Source organism: Ananas comosus, linkage group 2, assembly GCF_001540865.1.
Source record: "Ananas comosus cultivar F153 linkage group 2, ASM154086v1, whole genome shotgun sequence".
In the NCBI taxonomy this organism is placed as follows: Eukaryota; Viridiplantae; Streptophyta; class Magnoliopsida; order Poales; family Bromeliaceae; genus Ananas; species Ananas comosus.
This window is the reverse complement of record NC_033622.1, coordinates 5600669-5614772: the sequence shown is the minus strand read 5'-3', so window position 1 is coordinate 5614772 and position 14104 is coordinate 5600669. Positions and strand designations below refer to the sequence as shown.

At 33.4% G+C, this 14104-nt stretch overlaps 1 protein-coding gene across 1 annotated transcript in view; it reads left to right on the top strand.

The window, feature by feature from the left end:
* The window catches only part of LOC109704743, a 29740-nt gene continuing 16477 nt past the window's right edge, over nt 842-14104 (top strand). Inside the window, exon 1 of the mRNA XM_020225515.1 lies at nt 842-1305. Coding sequence (XP_020081104.1) covers nt 987-1305 — 319 coding nt within the window. The 5' untranslated portion in view covers nt 842-986. The remainder of the gene's footprint in view (nt 1306-14104) is intronic.

Genomic DNA, 14104 nt, shown 5'->3' with positions numbered 1-14104 from the left:
GAATGAACTATCCTCATTGTGAGTGTTTGGTTCGATATCAGAAACGTAATCAAATTAATATGCCAATTTTATCTTTATAATATATTAGTTCAAATTCAAATAAAAAATTAAATATTAAAAATTAATGTCAAAATTTTAAAATGATGTCAAAAATTTAAATATATTTTTTTTAAAAATTAAAATTTGAAATTGAACGGAGAATTCAAAATATAAAACTAAATTTCAATTTGTTCAAATTCAAACTTAAAATTATAATTTAAATTTCAATTTGAATCCATAAATTTAATTTAAATTTTAAATAAAATTTGAATAAAACTTTAAATTTTAAATTTAAATTTAAATTTATAAAGTAGATTCTAAATGCTTGATTGAATTTTAATTTTTAATTTAATTTTAAATTAAAATTAAAATTATAAATATAATTTTTAAATTTTAACTTATTCTTAATTAAAAATAAGTTTAAAAAGTTAAATTTAATTCAAACAAATCCATTATGCTCGGATTCAATTTTCAATCCGGTCAATCCGACCCCCTAGGCCGGATTAGAAAAAAGGGGTAATTAGGGGAATTTCTATTCATAAGAAAATCAAAATCGAAATGAAAATTTCGTATTCTAAATACAGACAAATGAAATCGTCCATTCCGATTTGATTACGGATGAAAAGGGCGAACCAAACAGGCCCTAAGTATTTTGTTGCAAGTTGGCATTTGCGGTTTCTTCATAAAAGCAGTGAACCCGGTCTATAAAACACGGTGCTTGCAACAATTCCTCACTGTGGTCTTTTCGAGCAAAGACCAAACCCCCCACTCTCCAAAATCCATCCATCTTGATCTCCTCCCTTCCAATTTCCCTCCCCCCCGCCCCGCTCCCCCGACCTTTAGCTCCACCCATCCCGAGATTACTCTCTCTCTCTCTCTCTCTCTCTCTCTCTCTCTCTCTCCCTTCAAATTCTCCTACCTCCGTCTCCTCTCTCTCTTTCTCCTCCATGGCCTCACTCTTTAGGCTTCGCCGCTCCTCGGAGCCCCAAACCGGCGGCAAGATTCTCCGGGGCCGGCGACCAGCGGCGGCGGCGGCGTCGCCCTACGCGCGCCCGTCACAGAATCCGCCGCCACCACCACAACCTTCTCTTCCTCATCCTCCCATCGCCGAATCTGGAAACCCTAATTGGCTCCAAGGGTTCTTCTACGGCGCCGGGAAGTTCATCTCTTCCGCGTTCGTCTCCGATCATAGATCGGATTCTACTTCCTCTTCGTACTCCTCCTCCTCCGACGACGAGGATGACGAAGACGCAGATTTGAGCTCAAGTGAGTTTCTCTCCTATACTAAGCTTTTTCTTGCTCACGCTTCCTTGCTGGAAAAGATGCTAGGGTTCCTTTATTGGGTTCTCGGTCTTCTCCATGTTGAACATTTAACTTGCATACTTGGTTTCAGGTAAGAAATTAGGATTTTGTAGTGTGAAATGGTAAAATATAATTTGTAATTGAAAATTGAACCAATGGGAATGAATATCTAGCTTCAATTTGGTTTATGTTGGGATCTCGACGAACAACATTTATGATAGAGTAAGTGGTAAGGCGGTGACTAAGTAACTCCCAGCCTGTTTGGCCTGCTTGAACTTTTGTGAAAGTTCTGTTAGCATTTATGCTAGAGTTAGTGGTAAGGCAGTGACTAAGTAACTCCCAGCCTTTTATGCCTCCTTTGTTTTCTCTGTTAAAATTCTCCAAACATTTCCCACTGCAACTAGCAGTAGAAGCTTTGAATTAAACCTTTCGCTTTTGGGACCAACAAGCTTGTTTCAGCTTCCCATCATAGCTATACTAGATTTCCCTTTTCTGGACGTATATGTGTATATATATATATGTGTGTGTGTATATATATGTGTGTGTGTATATATATGTGTATATATAGGCTAGGGCTACTATCCTCTTATGAGGATAGTAGCACTTGTCCTATCAAATTGTTCTTGATGATAGAGATTCCAAATCGATGATCGGAGCCGTTGAAGTTGATCTAGAGTATTTGAAATATCTTGAAACTAGATTTCATAAATTTTAAAAATTATTTACATGGTGATCAAAGTGTCGTAAAATCGACAATTTTTGACGGCCTATATGAGCCGTTTGCTTGTTTAACGGTGTAGAGCAATCCAAATTGCTTGAATTTTTGATAGAAAATTCTTTATACTATTTAGATAATGTTTGATAACTCTGATTATGAATTGAGAAAGTCTAACCTCTATTTTAAGAAGGTTATTCATTTATGACCGTTCATTTTTCAACTCTTAAGATGAACTTGATAATGATTTTTAAATATTACAAAATTTGGTTTCTAAATATTTCGAATTGTGTAGATCAATTTCAACGGTACCGATTATCAATTTGAAGTTCCGATCATTCAAAACGACTTGATAGGACAATGTCCTCAATCCTATTAATAGGATAGTAGATGGACTCTGTATATCTATGTGTGTGTATATATGTGTATATATATGTGTGTGTATATATATATGTGTATATATATGTGTGTGTATATATGTGTATATATATGTGTGTGTATATATATGCGTATGTATATGCGTGTGTATATATATATGTGTATATATATGTGTGTGTATATATAAATGTGTATATATATGTGTGTGTATTTATTATGTGTATATGAGTACGATCACTTTCGTACTTATAAGTCGTTTTCGATGATGGAGCTTTCAAATCGATAATCCATACTGTTAAACATAATTTAGAGCATTTAAAACTTCAAGAAATTAAATTTTATAATTTTTTGGCATCATTTACCTTATGATCAAAAGATTTTAAAATTGACAAATTTTAATGGCCGGTATGGGATACTTGCTAATTTAACAGTGTAAAAGAATCGAAATTGGTTGAAGTTTTGATAGAAAATACTACTCACTCTCTAAATAAAGATCAATAACTCTGATCTTAAGTTGAAGAATCCGATTATCTATTTTTAGGAGGTCGTTTAATTTTGACCGTTCATTTTATGCTCGCTTGATGGACTTTAATATGATTTTAAAAAATTACGAAATGTATTTTCTAAAAGTTTCAAATGCTCTAGATTATATTTAACGGTATAAATCGTCGATTTGAAAGCTCCATCATTCAAAACAATTTATAATTATGAAGGGGTCTATACTCATAAGGCTGCGTTTTGGTTCGGGTAATCGGGTATGAGTAAGAACTATTTATTTCAGGAATAGGTACAAGTTCAGGTATAAGCAGGAACTAGATCAATTTTGCATTTGGATGAACATTGAGTTGTTCTTGGGAATAAGGTGAATAGTGTTTGGATGGTTAGATTGGCACATGAGGAATACGAGTTATAATTTTAAATTAAAATTATTTTATCTATAATTAATTAATGTCAAAATATTACTTAAAAATAGTTTAATAAATTAATAAATTTATTAGCTATGAATATTGTATAAGATAATGAAAGTATATTAATTAATTAATTAAATATAAAAAATAATTTAACTTTTTAGTTAGTTAGTAAATTATTTTAGTTAGATAACTAGTAAAAAAATTAATTAGATTAATAAAAATATTAATGATTGATCAATATAAATATTAATTTATAGATAAACATATTAAATTATTAATAATTAATTAGCTAATTAATTATAAGTAATAAATTAATTAATTACTTTATTATTTAAACAATGAGTAATGATTTAAATATATTAATTAAATTAATTAATGATTTAATATCATAATTGAAATTAAATTTATGCTTTAATTAACCTTGTTCCCACTTGGGAACAAGGTTGTTCTAGGAAAAAGGGTAGAACAATAGTTTCAGCCTTATACCGGGTTATACTAGCTTATTCCAAAAACTCGAGAACTACTGCTCTCGGGTACGGAAATTCTCTTTTGGGAACAAGGGGGGAACAAAGGTTTATTTCCCTTTGTTCCCGAACCAAACATTGCCTAATAAGAGTATAGTAGCCATACTCTATATATTCAACCAATTCTGATTCTTTTACATCGTTAAACTAGCAAGTATCCCATATTGGCCGCTAAAAGTTATCAATTTTGAGTTTCTTTGATAGTACAGTAAATGATGTCAAGAAATTATGAAATTTGATTTTTATAGGTTTCAAATGCTTTAAATCATGTTTAACAGTATAGATCGTTGATTTGGAAGTTCTATCATTGAAAACGGGTTATTAGTACGGAGGCGATCGTACTCATAATAGTACCCAGACTCTCTCTCTCTCTATATATATATATAGAGAGAGAGAGAGAGAGAGAGAGAGAGTCCGGATACAATGCTATCAATAGCACCAAACACTTGGTGCTACCAAGTTTTTTGCCGTTAGATCTACCCTCTTGACAATTTCCACCCGTTAGATCATACTATTCTACCAACCACTCACTCAACCCTAGGGGACCACTATCATCCTAACCGCACATCCCTTAATCCAAAGATCGAAAACCTAATGGCACCAATGACTTGGTGCTATTAATAGTATTCCGGCCTAGTTCTATATATATATATATATATATAGGGGGAGAGAGAGAGAGAGAGAGAGAGAGAGAGAGAGAGAGTCGGTCTTGTGTGCTATTAGGAGCACGGAGGCTTTCGCGCTCCTAAGCCGCTTTCGATAATGGAGCTTCCAAATCGACGATCAGCTCTGTTAGACTTGATCTAGTATATTTGAAGTATCTAGAAAATAAATTTTGCGATTTTTCAATATATTTACTTAGCGATCGAAAAGGTTCAAAATCAATGGCTAAAAATAAAAATCTCACAAAAAGTGGTGATATAGCACTAAAATTTTCGATCAGAGATATTGATCTTGTTGTAAATAGTACAATGAATTTTTTATCAAAATTTAATCGGATTTGAATACTTCTACACCGTTAACTTGCAAACGGTATATATCAACCATTAAAATTGTTGATTTTGAACCCTTTCGATCGCTAGGTAAATGATATCGAAAAATCGCAATATATATATATATATAGAGAGAGAGAGAGAGAGAGAGAGAGCGACAGATGAGAGCCTCCGCTGTATACATCTGATAGATACCAAGATTGCATCTGAGTTTTCCACCTTAGATTTAACCCTTCAGATGTTTTTAAACCTGTTAGATTATACTATTCAACCAAATCACCACTCAACCTATGAGGCTCACATCGTTCTACTAAACCATTAACATTTCTCAATCTAAGGTAAAAATCAATAGCACCAATAGCGGTGCTAATCGTATATCCAGCTAGTTTTAGTAATATAAGTATATATTATATATATATAATTATATACAACTAGTCTCCTCATAACTAATCTAATAGACGGCTCGTACATATCTCGTTTTCGATTTAGGAGGTTCAAATCAACGATTCAACCGTAAAACGATTCTAGGATTAAAGTTTAAAAACATAAAATTTTTATTGTCGAACATAGTTTACTATACAAACCATTTCAAACATGTCAAATTCAATCTATTAGCGCCAGTTTGGAGTCAACGGTAAAAATCAATTTTTCAAATTTTCGATAGAAAAATACATTAAAACATTCAGATACTAAGTTAACATTCGATCTTCGAATTTAAAAAGTCCTATCTCAATTTTAAAGAATATCAATTCCACCGTCTCATTTGACATAATTATTAAGTAAATCGATGTCGAAAAACTACAAATTATTCCTAAGAACTTCCAATATCCTAAGATAATAATACAGTGATCGTTAAATGTTGAGCACCCTAAAGATCCAAACAGACAAGTACTTGGACTGCCGGAATCTTAAATAGTATAACTATAGAATATCATAATATATATAAATAATAATATAATAAAATAATATATAATAAATATATATATATAAGAATAGCTCCTATAACTAAAGTACTAAGTTTATTGTGCTTTAGATTTTACCATTGGATAGAGATATATCGGTAGGATTATGGCGGCCCCCTATGTGATGTGGTTGTTGAATAGTATAACTAATTGAAAATTGACCGGAAAGATCTAACGTAAAACAACACAAGCAACCAAGTCTTGTGCTTTACAAGCACCATAGCTGACCCTATCATATATATATATTTATATATATACTAATATATAAATAATATAATAAAATAATAGCCGCATTTACTCTTATAGTAGTGAATCGCTCGTAATCAAAGTTTTTTCATGATACTCCAATTGGACGATCCATACGTTAACATAATAAGGCATTTAAAACTTCTAAAAATCAATTAATAATTTTTGATATCATTTACTTGATCAAAAGCCTCACAAAATGACCAATTTTAACGCCGAAGAATATTTGCTGTTAACCGGTGAATAAAAATCGGAATAATAATATAAATATATATATACATAATAAGAAATACTATAGATTATCTGAACTATCGTATCATCAAACTGTTCGTCCACCCCATATTGTTTCTGATATAGAGCCTTAAATGATGATCGCACCGTGAACAGATCTACTAACTTGAAATATCTAAAACCAAATTGTAAATCATTTCGGCATCATTGACCTAATGATCAAAGAGTTTCAAAATTTGTAATTTTAATGGTAGATATGAGGCGTTTTCTCGTTTAACTGTGTAAAGCTATCCAAATCAATTGAATTTTGATGAGAAAATTCTTTAAACTATTTAGAATAAGATATATACTCTCGATCTTGATTACAAAATTTCTATCATCATTTTTTAGAGGATATTCATTTTCAGCCGTTCATTTTTACGCCCACTTGATGGACAAGAGAATAATATCGGAAAAGTATAAAATTTGATTTCTTGATACTTCAAGTGGTATAGATCATGTTCATCGGTGCCGATCATCGATTTGGAGGCTCCATCATCGAAAACAAATGGGTGGCAACGGAGCCCATTTGCTACCGATAGTATTCTAGCTCAACTCTCTCTCTCTCTCTCTCTCTATATATATATATATATATATATAGGGGGGGGCAGCAACGGAACAACTGGGCTTTCTTTACCGTTATGCATCCATAAAAAGCCACAGAATCTCGATAACAATCTAAATTGGCTACAACTCTCTAGAATGAAGCTGCTGTGTCTATCAATAGATGAGCAGCAGTTAGCTCTATATATATATAATATAAGTCAGCTATGATGGGTGGTTTAAAAGCACCAAGGCAATATGGTCTTGTGAATTATTTTACCTGTTAAGATCTACGCGCTTTAAATCATTTTAACTTAGAAATTATATATATTCAACCAACTCACACTCACCTGGGCACATATCCTAACCGCAATCCTCATAATTCAAGGGCGAAATTTACCAAATGACTTGGTACTTCTAAAAGCATAGGAGCTTATTCTATATTATATATATATATATATAATATATATAATATATTATATTATATTATATTATATTATAGAGTAGGGGCTACTATACTCCTTATGAGTATACGAGCTTCGTACTCATAAGTTATTTTAAATGATGGATCTTCCGAATCGAGCGATCCACAACGTTAAATATGATCTAAGAGTATTATTGGAAGCTTCTAGAGAAATACATTCGTAATTTCATCAAATAAATAAAGTCCTCAAAGAGGGTATACAAATGACGGTCGATAATCGAACGGACATCCTAAAAATGGGTCGCTTAAATTCTTACAATTTAATTATGGAGTTATTGATCTTCTAGTAGATAGAATAGAATTTTCTATTAAAAATCAACCGATTTTCCGATTCTTTTACACGTTAAACTAGCAAGATATCTACGACCTGTTATAAATTGTCCAATTTTGTGACTTTTTGATCGTAATGCTAAATGAATATCAAAAATTATAAAATTTGATTATAGAAGATTTTAAATGCTCTACATAAGTTTGACGGTAGATCGTGTTCGGTAAGCTTTATTATGAAAACAACTATAGTACGAAGGCAATCATAACTCATAAGAGTATTATAGCCGGACTACTTAGTATATATATAAGAAGGAGAGGATGAAGACGACTGGCATACTATGATAGTCCAACCATAAGGATTTTGGTGCTATCTGAGTTTTTACCATTAGATTTTAACCTTTGATTATTTTAACATCGTTAGATTTATATATTCAACCAGCGCACTCACTCAACCTAGGGGCCCATATCCTAACCGATATTTCTCATCCATGGTAAAAACTAATACACACAATGGCATGGTGTCTATTATAGATTCCATACGGATAAAGTTCTATATTATATATATATATATTACTATTATATTAATAATATAAGAGTCCGCTACTATGCATATCTGGTAGCGACGGCGCTCCGTCACCAAGTGTTTCATGAATCAGTGGCTTCAAATCGACATCGGCTCCGTTAGACTGATCTACATATTGAAGAGTATTCTGAAATATTACAGTGATAAAGATCTCAGAATTGACAATTTTAATGGCGATGTGTGTGTTTGTGAGTTTAACAGTGCAAAATCAAATGCGATGAATTATAGAAATTCTTTTCCCTATTTAGATAAGAATTATATATCTCTGATTTGATTTAAATTTCTTTTTAGTCATCATTTTTATGAGGATTTTTTATTTTAAGTCCGTTCAATTTATGATTAGCATTGTTTGATAGGTAAATGATATGAAAAAATATGAAATTTAGTTTCTAAATACTTTTCAACTAGTGATAGATCACTTAAGGAGCCATCGTCGTATTTGGAAGACCGCATCATCGAAACGACTTAGTAGCAGCGGAGGCGCGTCAGTGCTATCGCCGATAGATAGGTGCCTAGTTACTAATATTAATATATATAAATATAAATATAATATATAACATATAATAGTGAGATCTAGAATACTTCTCAAAGACCCAGGAGTGTGGCTTTTGAGTTTTTTACATTGATGGAGAGATGTTAGGGTTGAGATGATGTGGTAGTGGTGGTGAGTGTTGAATAAATGGTTTATTCCAAGGGGTATTAGTATTAAGTGGTAGATTGACAAGGCTAGAACTTAGAACACCAAAGGGTTGCTGCTTCAAAATATTCTAAGCTCAATTGCTTCTCTCTTCTCTCTCTCTGTCATCTATATATAGTATATAATATATATGCTGTGTGTATAACCGTTTTTGTATGATGGATTGATTTTTCGAATCGACGTTACTGCTTAGACTTGATCTAATGGCTATTTGAAGTATGTAGAAAATAATATTTTTGCGATTATTTCGATATTTATTTAGACCTACGCATTCGAAGAAGATTTTAAATCAACGGCTTGAAATAAAAATTTACAAAAAAGTTATAGATAATAGCACTAAAATTTTAGATTAGAGATAATTATTTATTGTAGATTATGTATAAAGAATTTTTTTTATCAAATTTTTCTTTGATTTTAAATCTTCTACCCATTAAAATCTTGTGGAAACAACAATACAATGAGTTTAAAATAAGCGGCCTCAGGCGCGCGCCAGCTAGGCGCACAAGCCGCTAGGCGTGCCTTCTAGTGTTTTACCTAATGGTTGATTAATCATATGCTCTAAATGGAGTTTAGGATCATATTTTTTTTATTTAGATCTATAGTGCTTTTTTAAATGAATCTTTGGCTTGAAATCTCAAACTTTTATGGATCATGCATGTTATTTTTTTATGATCTATGTGGCTTATAATTATATATTGTTACATCAAATTTTTCTTACTATGTTTGTGATTTGTGTTAATGTTATTTAGCCTGTTTTATTATGGAGACAAAATAGGTAATGTTACCCTTTCACTTTTATCTTGTTGATTTTTGTTTTTAAAATTACCAAATTATCTGCTATAGCTTATATTTTCTTTTCTTATTTTTACTCATTCGAAAAACGTGATATTTGAGTGATTTAGAATATTGATATTGTGATAATATGATTTTAAGAATTTTGTTGCTACTTACAATTATTAGAAAGTATAGTAGAACTTTTTGGTTTCAAAATTCTATAAAAGTGTGCGCCTCAACTTCTACTCATGGCGAACATTGCGCATTGAGCCTTGCGCTTAGGCATCTAACGCCTTTGAGCTTATCGCTTGAGCTCTTCACAGGCTTTGCGCCTATGGTGTGTCTTAGTGCTTTTTAACATAGATTACCATCAATACCATTTAAAAATTGTTGATTTGACCTTTTCGACTCATATAGGTAAATGAATCCCGAAAAATTGCAAATTTATTTTCTAGATACTTCAATACCAGAATTGAAGTCTAATTTGGAGTGATCGTGATTCCGAAGTTAATCATTGAAACACCGGTTCCATAGCCAGAAGTCTACTTCTTCTATCGTTCATTTCTCATCTCTCTTCTATATATATATATATATTATAAAGTGCTAGAATATATGATGGCAAAGGTCCTTTGCTATCAGTTTTTAATCCATTGAATGAAATTGTAGATTAGGCTGATATTAGTTTTTAGAGGTTGGTGGTCCTCTAGTAGTGTTCATCGGGTTTATTTTATGGAATTTATGAATGATGACCGAATGATCCAAGTTAAATTGATAGTAAAAAGGCCTTTTTTTGGCTATCAATAGATATGTGCCCACTCTCTCTCTCTCTCAGTTACGGGATCTCTCTTTAATATAATATATATATATATACTGAAGGCTACGATGATATAACATTGGTAAATGGGGCCTCCGTGTATCAGTTTGTTTCATGATATGGATCGGCTCTATTAGACTTGGATCTAAACTATTGAAGTATTGGAACTAAATTTCTATAATTTTTGATCATATTTAATATCAAAATGAGTATCTAATAAATGAATGGTGAAAATAAAAATCTCATAAAATAGTGATGATAAAAACTTGAATTTAAGATCAGAGGTACTCTCTTAACTATTAATGTGAAGTAAGATTTTGCTATAAATTTTATCAAGATTTTGAATTTTTTTAAGCATCCATAAATTAACAATAGCATTACAATTTGATCATTAAAATTGTTCAATTTTGAGTACTTTGATTATAGCTCAATAATAGAGAAAATATTTAATTAGTTATCAATAATTACAATAGTGTAGATCAAGTCTAATGTCTGATCGATACGATTGAGAATCCGCATCATTGAATCAAACAACTTGATAGCAACGGAGGCCTCCGTGTACCGTGCTGATAGTTATAGTACTGGACGCCTATACTGTATAGTAGAGTTGATGATGGAGATGCTATTGAGTAGGAACGGGCTCCTTCATCCCTTTGTTTTCGGATGATGGGGCTCTAATCGACGATGGGCACGATGAATATGCTCTTATATCATTGAATGTATTAGAAACAAATTCAAATTTGTTCGAATCATTATTGATACTAATGAATCAGAAGCGTTTTATATAGAGTAATGCTGCTATGCTATTGATAGCACAGCAGCATTCATGCTAGAGGGTTTTTAGCCATTAGATTGCTTCGAGATTCGTGCGGGGCTTTTATGGGATGCAAACGGAAAGAAAGCCCGTTTGTTCCGTTTGCTGCCCACCCTTCTCTCTCTCTCTCTCTCTCTCTTTGGATCTGAGAAGAAAATCCCCCATCTCTCCCTTTCTCACATTCTCTCTCTCTGCATGCCCTAGTCCAGACCCAACCACCCCTCTCCCGAACCTCGCTCCTCTCTATCACGCCGCGCCCGCTCGCCGCCCTTCTTCACTGTGCACGCAACCCCCGCTCGCCGTCCTCCATCTCTGTCTGCGCAACCCCTGCTCGCCACCCTCCTTCTCTGTGCGCGCCCACCTCCTACGCCGCCCCCCGCTCCTAAGATGAATTTGTGATTTTCTTAAGAAAAGCTCACTGATATAAGACAACCCCATGAATAATCAACAAATTTAGTTAGTATAAACATGATCAGAACAGGGCAGAACTTGTTCTGCGAAGCTGATGCTTTCGTTCTGGTTGCGGCACAAAGTGGATTACTGGCTCCAACTCCTGCATTACATTGCAAAATATGCATGAATGCTCGGTTATGCAAAAAGATTTGCTTAAAGGAAAAGACCAGACATAAAATTTTAAGAAAAGATAAGGCAAAATTAGTGTTCTGATGATCTCTTAGTTTATTACATTTGTCTCGAGCTCAATAAAACAACAATATATATAACCACAAAACCAACAATGGAATAATCACAAAAAATCAAGAAACAAATTAAAAAAAAAACATATGAAAAATAAAAATAGCAGATCTATTTTTTTATGTTGCAATAACAAAAAAAAAAAGTCAAAAAAACAAATCCGATACCTCGTTTGATAGAGAGGGGCGACGCGGAGAGCGGGGGGCGGCGTAGGAGGTGGGCGCGCACAGAGAAGGAGGGTGGCGAGCAGGGGTTGCGCGCACAGAGATGGAGGACGGCGAGCGGGGGTTGCGCGCACAGTGAAGAAGGGCGGCGAGCGGGCGCGGCGTGATAGAGAGGAGCGAGGTTCGGGAGAGGGGTGGTTGGGTCTGGACTAGGGCATGCAGAGAGAGAGAATGTGAGATAGGGAGAGATGGGGGATTTTCTTCTCAGATCCAAAGAGAGAGAGAGAGAATATTTACGAAGAGAGGGGGGGGGCAGCAAACGGAACAACGGGCTTTCTTTCCGTTATGCATCCCATAAAACCCCGCACGATCTCGATACAATCTAAATTGGCTAAACAACCTTCTAGCATGAATGCTGCTGTGCATCAATAGGATGAGCAGCATGAGCTCTATAATATATATATAAGTCCAGCTATGATGTGGTTGTAAAAGCACCAAGCAATATGGGCATTGTGAATTATTTTACCGTTAAATCTACGCCCTTTAATCATGTTTACACTTAGAAATTATATATATTCAACCAACTCACACTCACCTGGGCACATATCCTAACCGCACATCCCTCATAATCAAGGGCGGAAACTTTACAGCACAATGACTTGGTACTTGCTAAAAGCCATAGGAGCTTATTTATATATATATATATATATATATATATATAATATAGTATATATATATTATATTATATATAGAAGTAGGGCTACTATACTCCTTATTGAGTAGGTTAGAGCCATTCGTACTCATAAGTTATTTTAATGATGGATCTTCCGAATCGACGAATCCACAACGTTAAATATGATCTAGAGTATGTTTGAAAATTCTAGAGAAATACATTCGTAATTCTCATCAAAATAAATAAATCCTTCACAAGCAGGGTATACAAATGAACGGTCGATAATCGAAACGACATCCTAAAATGGGTCGTTCAAAATTTTTCAATTTAATATGGAGTTAGTTGATTCTTTTCTAGGTAGTGAATAGAATTTCTATTAAAAATTCAACCGATTTCCGATTCTATTTACACCGTTAAACTAGCAAGTATCGCTACGACTGTTAAATAAATTGTCAATTTTGTGACCTTTTGATCGTAATGCTAAATGAATATCCAAAAATTATAAAAATTTGATTATAGAAGTTTTAATATGCTCTACATAACCGTTTTGACGGTAGGAATGCGTGTTCGGTAAGCTTTATTATGCAAAACAACTTATAGTACGAGGGCAATCATACCTCATAAGAGCTAATAGCCGCGACTCTACTTAGTATATATTATGAGAGAGGAGAGGAGAGAGCCACGACTGGCATACTATGATAGTCACCATAAGGATTTGGTGCTATCTGCAGTTTTTACCATTAGATTTAACCTTTGATTATTTTAACATCGTTAGATTATATATTCAACCAACAGCACCACTCGAACCCTAGGGCACTCATATCCTAACGCATATTTCGGCAATCCATGCCGCTAAAAAAACTAATAGCACACAATGGCATGGTGTCTATTATAGATTCCAGCTATCGATAATAGTTCTATATATATATATATATATATACTATTATATAATAATGAGTCGGCTACTATGCATATCGGGTAGCACGGAGCGTCCGTGCTACGCAAGTGTTTTCGATGATCAGTGGCCTTCAAATCGACATCGGCTCCGTAGACTGATCTACAATTGAAGAAACCTATTTGAAATATTGACTAGTGATAAAAGATCTCAGATATTGACAATTTAATGGCGGATGTGGTTTGTGTTGTGGTGAGTTTAACAGTGCAAAAATCCAAATGCGACATACGAAATTTATATAGAAATTCTTTTCCCTATTTAGATAAGAATAGTATATCTGATCTTGATTTAAATCTTTTAG